The sequence below is a fragment of the Labeo rohita genome, unplaced genomic scaffold (assembly GCF_022985175.1).
Source record: "Labeo rohita strain BAU-BD-2019 unplaced genomic scaffold, IGBB_LRoh.1.0 scaffold_75, whole genome shotgun sequence".
Lineage (NCBI taxonomy): Eukaryota > Metazoa > Chordata > Actinopteri > Cypriniformes > Cyprinidae > Labeo > Labeo rohita.
The window spans coordinates 445,217-457,368 of NW_026129689.1; the positions used below are offsets into that span (position 1 = coordinate 445,217).

General features: G+C 37.5%; 1 protein-coding gene across 1 annotated transcript; it reads left to right on the forward strand.

Annotated features, from left to right (window-relative positions):
- Window positions 1-946: 946 nt before the first annotated feature.
- LOC127161829 (uncharacterized) lies at window positions 947-7,419 on the forward strand. The gene is made up of 8 exons (XM_051104578.1): window positions 947-1,201; window positions 1,669-1,721; window positions 3,105-3,186; window positions 3,514-3,707; window positions 4,945-5,099; window positions 5,186-5,660; window positions 6,635-6,838; window positions 6,950-7,419. Exons 1-8 carry the CDS (start codon window positions 1,084-1,086, stop codon window positions 7,145-7,147), a joined length of 1,479 nt encoding a protein of 492 aa, XP_050960535.1. The 5' UTR covers window positions 947-1,083; the 3' UTR covers window positions 7,148-7,419.
- The last annotated feature ends 4,733 nt before the right edge of the window (window positions 7,420-12,152 follow it).

Consider the following 12,152-nt stretch of genomic DNA (forward strand, 5'->3'; position numbering starts at 1 on the left):
TTTCTTCACTTGTATATCTTGCTAATAACACATTAGGAATTTGTATTTCCTGATAACAATGGCAGAATTTGAAAGCCGAGCTGTGTGATATTAAAAGCATAAAGTGCATGGCGCACTACAATGAATGGAAGATGTTAAATATTATGTCCAATCATTTCCTATATTATAGGAACGAAATTTTCACAGAGAAAACTGTATAATTCAATGAAATTATTCATATGAAAAACAAATTATTGTAAGACAGGCAGTTTCGCTATAAAACTGATTTTGAAAGCTTTTATTTTAAAAGATCCAAAAGCACAAAGCTTAAGCTATTGCTATTAGGGGGGCTGGCGCAAGGGTAGCCTATGATTTCTGCTAATAATCCCACATATATTTGTATCACAAAGGGTTAAATAAGAGAGCTACGGTTAGGATTAAGTTTGTCCTGTTCAGGAATTAATATCATATTCTTGATATTGATTTACTCTTTCTCATCCCAGCCTAAAAATGCAGCCGATCGGACGCAACGATTCAAATGAATTCTGGCAACCTTTCAATTTCTCCCAGTGCTCTCAATCAAATTTCTCCTGGTGCTCTCAATCCATTGACATGCGCAATGTCAGCTCTACTCTCAAAATATTCTAACTTTAATTTTTTACGATTTAAAATTTCGAAAGATTTTGACTGTATTCGCATATTTTGACTTTGTTCTCAAAATATTTCGACTTTATTCTCGTAATATTTCGACTTTACTCTCGTAGTATTTCGACTTTATTCTCGTAATATTTCGACTTTACTCTCGTAGTATTTCGACTTTATTCTTGAAATATTTCGACTTCATTCTCGTAATATTTCGCCTTTACTATTGTAGTATTTTGATATTATTCCTAAAATATTTTGACTTTACTCTTCTAGTATTTCGACTTTATTCTCGAAATAGTACGACTTTAATCTCAACTGAGGTCAATTTGAAAATAAAACTGTAGAGCTTTTTTTGTGGAAATACCCCCACTCTGCAGTTTCAGTTTCAAAGTGAGATCAGCATTCCTTGTACTGTTGTCTCTGTGAAATTTTATTTTGAGACAATGACGTCTCGAAGGCATGGAGTATATTAGGTGTGGTTGCTCTGCTCCTATCAACCCCGTGGTTTTCTGTTTGAGCCCGTCTGTATGTGAGACCCACCAGTTTGAAGGCAGCCTTCAAGTGAACACAAAATACCGTGAGTGACCAAACTTACCTACTATTTATATATATATATATATATATATATATATATATATATATATATATTTTCAGATTCTTTTATATATTTATGTATTGTCTATTTTAACTCAATATTAACAGAAAGAGAAGAATGAAATTTCTTAATTCACAGATAAAATAATAGATTAAATTAATTAAAAACTCATAGGGGCAATAACCAGGCGAAATTTACGCACCTACAGAAGCGGCAAAAGGATGCATTTCGAGTCAGTCCTGATGAAAGGAAGTAGCACGCTAAAAAAGAGATCGTTCACACGTATACAAACTTTGGGTTAGGTCAGTGCGGTATTGCAAGAGGACAGTGTGTCAAAAATATTTTGTGAAGTGCTGCTGCTTCTTAAGTGAGGGTTGGGAAAAAGTCTGCGTTTGATAATCATCTTCTTCATCATCTTTCTCATGCCTTTCTTTCTCTTATGTTTTTAGACATCTTTCTGCAGGAGGATTTACCTGTAAAAAAAACATGGCTGATAGCAAAGGTGAGAGTTTTGTGTTGTTGTTTTTTTGGTTTTTTTTTTGGTTCCTTATAAAATGTAATGTAGTAAACAATGTTATTACTAGTGTTAGAAATTTTAAAGTACACTGAAGTTCTGGTGTTTTTATCTTTTTTCCCTTTATTATCCACTTCAATTGTAAAGAAAATATCTACAGAATGAAGAATTAAATAATGCTTTTGTGTATATAATAATGTGTAAGAACTCACAAACTCTATATTGTTTTAACATGCTAAATTACTCAACACATACTTGAGTCAAAGTTTTATATTAAATGTTTAGCTACTTCTACTTCTAAAGAAAGTCTACCCTTTGTAAATGCATGTGGAGAACACAGGCAGTTGTCATCAGGGGAGAATTGGAATAGTTGCAACACCTTTAGAATTTCCTTCATTTTCTGATTGTTTGTATTGGAAAGCCAAAATTTTTAACACATTAAAGCCACATTTGTCTGTTGCCCATCTACACCGCATAACGTATGTAACCTGATAATATTAGTTTTTATACATTATACAAACGCAAATGGGCACGACTGCAATAGTCCACAGAGGCACTTGCAAATTATTCTTAAGTACCATGTCCAGTCTCAGCTACTGAAGAGGTTACTATAAGTTGTTTTTTTGTTGTTTTTTGTATAAATCTTTGAAAATCACCTAATAATAATCTAATAATGCGCTAGTTAGCAAGTTTCACAACAAATGCGGCTGATGCTGAGTTCACACTGCACGATTGTCAAAGTTGTCTGATCATTGTTGTTTTCACACTGCACGACCCTCTGGGGTAGACTATAGAATACCCAAGACTTGTCACTCGTATAGTTTTAAGACCCTAAAGATTCATATCAACTTGTGGAAAATCGTCATCCTATGACCTCTTTAAGAACTTGTTTGACCAACGAGCAGTTAACCAAGTGGTAAATCAGTCTTACTTTTCAGATTCAAATTATCAAATTAGACAAATCTACCTTTTTATATATCTGACTTTTTAACTAAATGTGTGTATATGTGTGATTTCTAATAGAAATTATTTTAAAGAGCATGAAAACTCAGGCATGGTAGTAAAAACATTCAGGGCTTCAGCCCCATTACCCCACACCTAGAACAGTCATGGCTGCCATATTAAGCGGTGGATTCAAATCGAGGTGCTGAAATCTGATGGTCTGATGATCAATTTTTGCTCGCATAATTCTTGTTTGTGGTTTCTTTTTTCTTTTTCTTTTTCTTTTTTTTTTTTTTTAAATAGGACAGTGTAGTTTGACAGGAAACAAAGTGGGAAAGAGAGAAGGGGGTGGGCACTAACCACGCGTTAACCACGAGGCTATTGGCACTGACACTCCAATAATTCTTAGTGCACGTTTACTTTGTGCAGCAGATGATGCAGAAGTGCATTCCAAGGAAAATTTTTTTTTTTGGTCCCCTACACCCTTTATCGTTTCGAAACTGTCACTCTGGTGAGTAAACCCTTCGAAGAGATCAGGGTATATGAACCCTTTAGAATAGAACACAGCCTCAATTCCTGGCAAATAATATTTGTACAAGCTTGCACATGACTGTATTTCACAGTACAATAATTCCAAAAAAACCAATCAGCAAAGCAACTACAAGAAGTGCACTTATAAATAACTTATATATTAAATACATTACTGTGAATGTGCATCATCAGTACGCATCAGCAACTGCATGCATTTCAAATTTGAGCATAATCGTAACATTATTCTTGTAATTCTGTGTTGTTAACCTAAACATTAACAAAAGGACTATGTTTGTTTGGTTCTCAGAGCTTGTCCTCAGTGACACAGCATGTAGTCCAGAGTTCATCCAGGAGCTTCTTCCATCTGTGGAGCGAACGGCTCTTCTCTATCATCTGTCGTACCTGTCTCTGGGAAGTTTCCCAAAGCTGGAGCGTCTGATCAGAAAACGAGCTATGGAAACACAACTGCTGTTTGGATCCTCTGAGGCTGTTCTGCTAAAAGTATCCATGTTAATTTTCCAACAGCTATATTAAAAAAGAAGTCCTCTTCCAGAACAACAATTTACAGATAATGTAGTCACCCCCTTGTCATCCAAGATGTTCATGTCTGTCTTTCTTCAGTCGTAAAGAAATTATGATATGGTGCCCTGATTTTGAACTTCAAAAAATGCAGTTTAAATGCAGTTGTAAACAATCCCAGCCGAGGAAGAAGGGTCTTATCTAGTGAAACGATCGGCTATTATTTTAAAAAAAAGCAATTTATATCCTTTTTAATGTCAAACCCTGTCTTGTCTTTCTCTGCCTGGACTGTTTTTGTTGTGGTTCATGTCAGTTAGTGTATGTTGAAAAACTCCCATCTCACGTTCTCCCTCAACTTCAAAATCGTCCTATATCACTGTTTTACCTTTTTTTGTTAAGGGTGTTTGATCTTCTTTGCTTCTTCTGCAGCGATGTAGGATGATTTTGGAATGATTTTTGAAGTTGAGGGAGAAAATACGATTGGAGTTTTTCGACATACACTGTCTTGAGCCAGAATACACAGAGTTCAGGGAGAGCAAGACAAGATGAGCGTTTGAGATTAAAAATTATTTAAAATTGTATTTTTTTAATGAAAATAACAGATCGTTTTGCTAGATAAGACCCTTCTTCCTCAGCTGGGATCATTTAGAGCGCTTTAAAGCTTCATTTAAACTACATTTTGGAAGTTCATAATCGGGGCACCATATCTGTCCATTATATGGAGAAAAATCTTGGAATGTTTTCCTGAAAAAAAGAAAGACATGAACATTTTGGATGACAAAGGGGTGAGTACATTATCTGTAAATTGTTGCTCTGGAAGTGGACTTCTCCTGTAAATCCAGACTCAGATTTGGTATCAAGATTATAGCCTGTTTTGGTTTTGTTTTATTTCCTGTGCCTGTGTTGCCTGTCTGGTTCCTTGGTTCTTGTATTCCTCTCTAGTTAGTTTTTTATGATTTCAGATTAGTCCCACACGTTTCTGTATGGCGTGATTATTTTCCTTGTGTGTTTAAACCCTGAGTTTCCTAAGTTCTATGGTCTGTCCTGTGTGGTTGTGTTTCCTTACTTCTGAGGGCTCATCCACACAAAGCCAGAGCCGTCCCTCCCAGATTATCAACAGAAAACTGAATGATGCACAACAAGAATAATTCTGGAGAGCTGATAAACTCTGTTTCTGTCCTGTGTTTGTAAAGTATACCTCTTACTTTTTTCTTTACAGTGTGTAGGAACCAGCGACAACCTGGTTAAATCACTGCTGCCCTTTCTGAAGGTTGCTGTGGAGAAGAACAAACCGCAGTTAGCCCTGAAATTCCTAGACAAAGCCAAAGAATGGATCGGTGAAATCATACGGGACGTTAAAGAAATTGTGCAGAGGTAAGACTATGAATTAGAAAATGTTACCAAATGAAATAGTTGCATAAATGTTTAATGATTAAAGGAAACATTTGATGCACATTCAGGTACGAGAAACATAACAGTGACGTAGCCAAATCAAACAGTGACATCATCACTGAGAAAGAAGAGACAGAGAAGAAGCAGCAGCAACAAACCTGTGAGATGGAGACGCTTCAGAAGAACATTGAAGACCTGGATGCAAACCTTCATAACATTAATAAGGAGATAGAAGATCATGAGAAGAAGATTGAGCAGAAAAATGTGGAGATAAAAAAGTTTATCAACAGCATCACCAACACCAAGAACCAACAGCTGATGCAGATGCCTGCAGTGAAAGTAACAAGTGTTGCTATATTTTTAATGATGGTGCCATTTGTGGAACATATTATGAATTACATTTGTAAAATGGAGACATCACAGGAATCTATGATCAGAACTCTTCAAACTGGTTTATCTGAACTCACTAGTGCAAAGCAACACCTGAAAGAACAAGAGTGGGACATCCAGAACAAGCTGATGGACAAGCAGCTGCAGAAAACGGTGAGATCCTACAGTGTTTCCTCATTAATATTAAAGGAGAAGTCCACTTCCAGAACAACAAAAAATAAAACAGATAATGTACTCACCCCCTTGTCATCCAAGATGTTTATGTTTTTTTTTCTTCAGTCATAAAGACATTATGATATAGTGCCCCGAGTTTGAACTTCCAAAATGCCGTTTAAATGCGGCTTCAAACGATCCCAGCAGAGGAAGAAGGGTCTTATCTAGCGAAACGGACTGGTTATTTTCATTTAGAAAAATACAATTTAAATACTTTTTAATCTCAAACGCTCATCTTGTCTTGCTCTCCTTGTGTATTCTGAGTCAAGACAGTTAGTGTATGTCGAAAAAGTTTGATCTTATTTTCTCCCTCAACTTCAAAAATCATTTCAAAATCATCCTACATCACTGCAGAAGAACAGACACAGTGTTTGCAAAGTGAACATGGAAAGAAGATCAAACACCCTTAACAAAAAAGGTAAAAGAGATATAGGACGATTTTGAAGTTGAGGGAGAACATGAGATGGGAGTTTTTCCACATACACCAACTGACATGAACCAGAACAAAAACAGTCCAGGCAGAGCATGACAAGATGAGCATTTGACATTAAAAAGTATATACATTGTATTATTTTTATTAAAATAACCGATCGTTTCACTAGATAAGACTCTTCTTCCTTGGCTGGGATTGTTTACAATCACAGTTGGGATCATTTGAAGCCACATTTAAACTACATTTTGGAAGTTCAAAATCAGGGCACCATATCAGTCCATTATATGGAGAAAAATGCTGAAATGTTTTCCCCAAAAACCATAATTTCTTTATGACTGAAGAAAGACAGACATGAACATCTTGGATGACAAGGGGGTGGGTACATGATTTGTAAATCTTTGTTCTGGAAGTGGACTTCTTTAAAATATAACGTGGATTCTGGGTTTGCTCATTTACTTCTCTATCTGGTATCACAGGTCAGATTCCCTGTGTTTCTCATCTTGATGAGGTACAGATCTGCCTGTCCCAAATCCAGCAAATTCTGGTTCAGCTCCAGAAATTCTGGGAGAAAGTGGGTTCCCTATTGGATACGCTGAAGCAAAGGACCTTCGCTGGAGAGGACTGGATTGATGAGCTCACTGATCTAAAGGAACAGTTCCTGGAGTCCATTGATGCAGCTAAAGAGGTAAACAACAATGATGATGATGTTTGACCTCTCTGAAGTTCTTCCGTTGTGAAACTTTTGCGTCTTGTTCCTGAAGCGTTTGACCACTAATGTTAAATTTGATTTGAACAGGGATGGACACAGTTTGGCATCAGCTGCATGAAGGCCAACAAAATCTTCAGCGATCAGTCAAGTCAGGCCTACAAGTTCCTGGAGGTCAGTCCTTCATCTCTGTCCAAAGAACAGTGGGAGAAAGAGTACGAGAGCGTGAAGGAGAAACTGGAGAAGATCAGACTAAACACTGTGAATCATAAAGCCATTATGCAGTGAGATCTAGAAAGATATCAGGGAATATTAGTGAAATTCCTAGCAATGTTGCTGCTTTTTGCTATTAACCAGGGCTGGTGTCAAGAGGTGCACTGGTGGGCTGTGATTGAATTTGAAAGTAAAAGATTGCATGCCTTTGTGAATGTGAGCGATTGCACGCTTCCTCCCTTCTGTAACTGAATGTCTAAAAAAGGGCTGATAAACCAGTATAAAGTATACTGACTATTATTAATCTCAATGTTTGACCTGCTCCATATGAAATAAAACTGCTTTCATTAGACCAAAGATGCGATTTTTTTTTTTTTTTTCTTTTTATGCAAAAATTTGGTTGAGGATAGAAATGGCTGTGTTTGTCCTAAAGAAGGACATCTTTTTCTGAGAGTGAATCTTCAGGATGTGCATTTTTTCTCATTGTTACGGTGGGTTTTGCTGTCATCTTCTGGAAATCTGATGGAAGTGCAGGACGACCTTATTGATTGATGGAAATCATATTAGTTTCTTTTCTGGTTGCAGTATTACAATTTTAAATGTTTCACAGATGTTCATGTTTGCTGCACTGATGTCCAACATGCAACACTGACAATTTATTAGGAAATAATTCAAGTGTTTCTGAAATGTTTCCTTCTCTAATGAAAACTATATATTTAGAATATAGTTTCAAATAGTAATTATTTGCTGCATTTAATTTTCATTCTGTGTTTTGTGAAATGGTTGACGTATAATGTCTAAGAGTTCATCTCCATTAACATCATACTGATTCAACATAATACTTTTAAGTTATTTTTTGTTGTTTTGTTTACAAGGTTTAAAAGGTTTATTTTTTATGTATTTATTTAGAAAGACAGTGTAGTAGGACAGGAAGTGAACTGTTGTGAAGTTGTGAGGAACAAACTCATATGGGATTCACTGACTAACAAAAAAAATGTTACTTGAAATAAAATAAATGTTAACTGAAACACATCTATAAAAATGGAATGTACTAAAATAACTAAAACTAAAACAAATGTATATATAAACAAAACCTACTAAAAAGGACAAAAACAACAAACTTTGAAAACTTATGAAACAAAGACAAAACTTATAAAAACTGTACCAGGGTTTGTACAGATACAGTAAAATGAAATTCTTACTTTTTTGATTTTCAAGGACTTCTCACTTATCTAAGGAGATCTCACTTATCAAACAATGTCTTTCAAATTCTAAAAAAGATAATAAATAAACATAAAAATAAAAATAAACAGAATTATACTAATAAAAAAAATGGGAAAAAGTGAAGCAAATGCAAAGTATGAAATTATGTCAACTTAAGAACAAAAATAGAAAAAGAAATAAAGCACATTGCATTTAAAATGGACCGTTATTCTGACAGTAACAGCTGTGATACCAATTTAACATAAATATATAATTGTACACATGAAAAAAAGGTGTAGGTTTGATTTTGCCATTGGTGGAGACACAACGGCAGATCAAAATTATTGCTAGGGTCAATTTAGTAGAGTTTGGATAATTGTAGGGTCATGTCATAGTGTCTCTACTAAATTCTACACCCTTGAAAATCATAAGCGATGTCCGACTTTGGAAACTATAGTTCCCTATCTGTCGTACACTCCGAGTTGTGTCAAGTGTACAACACTAGGGGTCGCCCTTGGGAGCCCAAACACCTCTGATAGTTTGAGAAAAGGCCAATGAAATTGGGTGTGCAGAATTTGCATAGCTGGCCACGCCCCGGACATCCAGGTATATATAGGGCAGCGCATGCTCTGCTCACTCATTCTGTTCTGAGGAGTCAAATACAGCGTCTCCCTGTGAGAAGCTGCACCATTCACCTCTTCGTCGTTGGATTCATGGTGCAAGCAGTGGTCTCTCCCTTCTCAAACACAGATAAGTGTTGTGAGAGTTCCCCTGGGTGCTTCGACAGGAATTTTGAAGAGCAATCTTTCTTCTAAAAGAGTCATTTCTCTGAAAGAGCTGGTGCAGTGGGATTGTGTGTTGGTAAACATACCTTTCCCTCCATGTCATCCAGGGTTGCAGCTTACCTTCCCAAACAATCACCACGACCTCTGTGTTCAGTGTTGAGTTAGGCTCACGCTGATGCAGCGTTTGTTGTTGATTCATGTTTTGCTTGCGAGAACATGATCATGGGCGCGCTTTGCTCGTGCTCGACTCCTCCCCGCTCCGGTCCTTCTACTTCCGGGTACGAGGCCTTTGTGATGTGCGTCGGTGGCGAGCATTAAGAAGCAGGGAAGGTTCTGCCGGGTGAAAACCCTGCAAACCTCTCGCTCCTCGCGTCCCTCGATCGAGTCTCAGTACAGCTGACTTTCTTATTCGGAGCTCCTAAATGCTAGGAGGGCGTAAGCTGTTTGAAGCTGAAGCTTCAGCTGAGCAAACCTCTGCAGGGGGCTGATTCTCAGTTTGAGGCGGACACTATAATGGTGGCCGTGCCTGAAACGGGGAGCCAAGGAGGGGCTGATTAATAGACATCTGGGTTACGACCTGTACGCTCGTTTCCAGTGCCTGTTTCCCAAAAGTGCACGAGAAGTCGATGAAATCGCGGAAAGCCCATTTAGAAAAAAAAATCGGACGGAACGCGATATACCAACTTCTTCTCCTTCACCACCCTCGATGAGGGTCCAGCGAGGGGGTTTCTCCCATGACTCCCGTCCAGGGCCTGTAAGTTCTTTCCGGGCAAGGCTTACACGGCTTCTGGACAAGCTGCGTCCGCCTTACATGCCACAGCCATCCTCTGGGCGTTCAGGCCGTGGCGTTGTGAGTTCTGTACGAGTAGCTCCAACCTAGAGCTACAGGAACTGCGTACAATGACGGATTACGCTCTCTAAGTTATGAAGTCGTGGCACACACTCTGGGAAGGGCGATGTCCACTTTGTTGGTCCAGGAGCCTGTTCACCTGTCAGAAATGCAGGAAATTTGAAGTTCGCTTCTTACCCCCATTTCCCAGGTCGGTCCTTTTGGCGACACCGTGTTAGAATTTGCATGCAATGTATGGCCTCTGTCTTACAGGTTACGTATGGTAACCCTCGTTCCCTGATGGAGGGAACGGAGACGTTGTGTCCTCCATGCCACAACTCTGGACCGCCTCTGAGTGAGTTGAGACGCTTCGACTCCTCAGAACAAAACGAGTGAGCAGAGCATGCGCTGCCCTATTTATACCCGGATGTCCGGGGCGTGGCCAGCTATGCAAATCTGCACACCCAATTTCATTGGCCTTTTCTCAAACTATCAGAGGTGTTTGGGCTCCCAAGGGCGACGCCTAGTGTCGTACACTTGACACAACGTCTCTGTTTCCTCCATCAGGGAACGAGGGTTACCATACGTAACCGAGACGTTTTTGGGTCTCAGGAGACTAGTGTAAATTGACCGACAGCGCCATCTGCTGTTTTTTGGAAAAGAAAGTTGCTCAATTGCATTTGCGAGAAAATCAAGCTAAGTTTCCTCATAAAAAGGCAACTGAGTCTCACAGCTGTAATACACAATAAACATATTTGTCTATACCACTGCATTTTCTCTCAAATAGAGTTTTGAATTTGCAAATCAGTTTGCGTTTGTTTGAAAGTCACGTTTTTCTTTGCAAATCAGTTTGTGTTTATTTGCAAAAAGCTGGATTTGTTTAATGAATATTGGCACAAAATTCACTCCACACATGTGTCTTACCATATTATTTTAACATTTTATCTTAACTATGAACACACTGGTTTGTAGTGCAAATAGTTTTACCGTTCACTGCATGTTGTTGTTATTCTTCATATTATTTCCCTATAGCCGCTAATAAACCAAAAGTCTCACCCATACTTCCATGTTGAAGAATAAGGTGGATAAGAGGGTTGAAATGGAAATGCTCACCTTTGCTATCGGCCATGTTTTTGCACAGTGTACACTGGTAAAGACTCCGATAGAAAGGTCTATAGAAGCTCAAAAGAAAGACAAAATGTGAGAATTAATTAACAATGCTTGGCATCAAACAGCTGATGGACATGACATCACAAATCACACACACATATATATGTATATATATACAGTATGACTTTCTGCTGTGTTCTACTGTCCAGAGCAAATAAACAAGATTCAGTTTTATTGCTTACACATTTAACCACATAACATTAATAATATGTGATCTTGATAAAAAAAAAAAAAAAAAGTCTATCTATTTTAAGTAGGTACATCTCAGAAAACAGACAGCAAATTTTATCACTGAATAGTAGCCTTTCCATATTTGATACATATATATATATAAAAAACATCTGCTGTACTGTATCTTAAACCTATCATCCAATTCTGAAAGAAAAGTTGGATACTCACATATTTTGTGTCGAGTTTCCCTCTCCAACTCCTCTGCACATGATTCAAAAGAATTTCACTGGGAATTTGTTTCTGTGATTTGATTTAAGCATTTTTATAAGAAAATTATCAAAAACAACCCATTAAACCAACAGAAAGACTATTTATACATAGTAATTTTTACATTAACTATCTTCATAGTTACATTTTTATAGTTATTGCGACGCACGGTCATGTGGTTCATGTAGCTCTCAATAGTTCCAAACAACGCTGTCAATATGATTGAATGAGCTTAAGTAGGACATAAAGGGCATATTACTTATAAAGATTAAAAAAAAAAAAACACTAGGTGGATTTTTATCATTATAGGGTGGTTGTGTACACACTGCCAACACGTTTATGTTCAAACAACATCTAAAAGTGAGTTTTGTATCCGATGACCCCTTTAAAATTAGGATAAATGTCAACTTGTCTTAAATCTCGAACATCTTTATTGTTTTTTTCAATGTAATTGTTAGAACTGAGCATTACATGGGTAACACTGTCTGCATATAATGCTTATGGCCACGTTCACACAGCAGCAGAATATGGTTGCAGTCCTGTATTTGAGTCCTTAATACGATTATGTTCACACACAGTACAGTTAATTACGGGTGTGACAACTGCATTCTATAACCAAACTCACACTCATAAATTTTCAGGATTCACAGCTGCA

Coding starts and splice junctions, on each gene's coding strand:
- LOC127161829 (XM_051104578.1), top strand. CDS start 1,084: ATGGAGTATATTAGGTGTGGTTGCTCTGCTCCTATCAACCCCGTGGTT. Junction 1,722..3,104: donor AAACATGGCTGATAGCAAAG/GTGAGAGTTTTG, acceptor TACTTTGTGCAG/CAGATGATGCAGAAGTGCAT. Junction 5,661..6,634: donor ACAAGCAGCTGCAGAAAACG/GTGAGATCCTAC, acceptor ATCACAGGTCAG/ATTCCCTGTGTTTCTCATCT.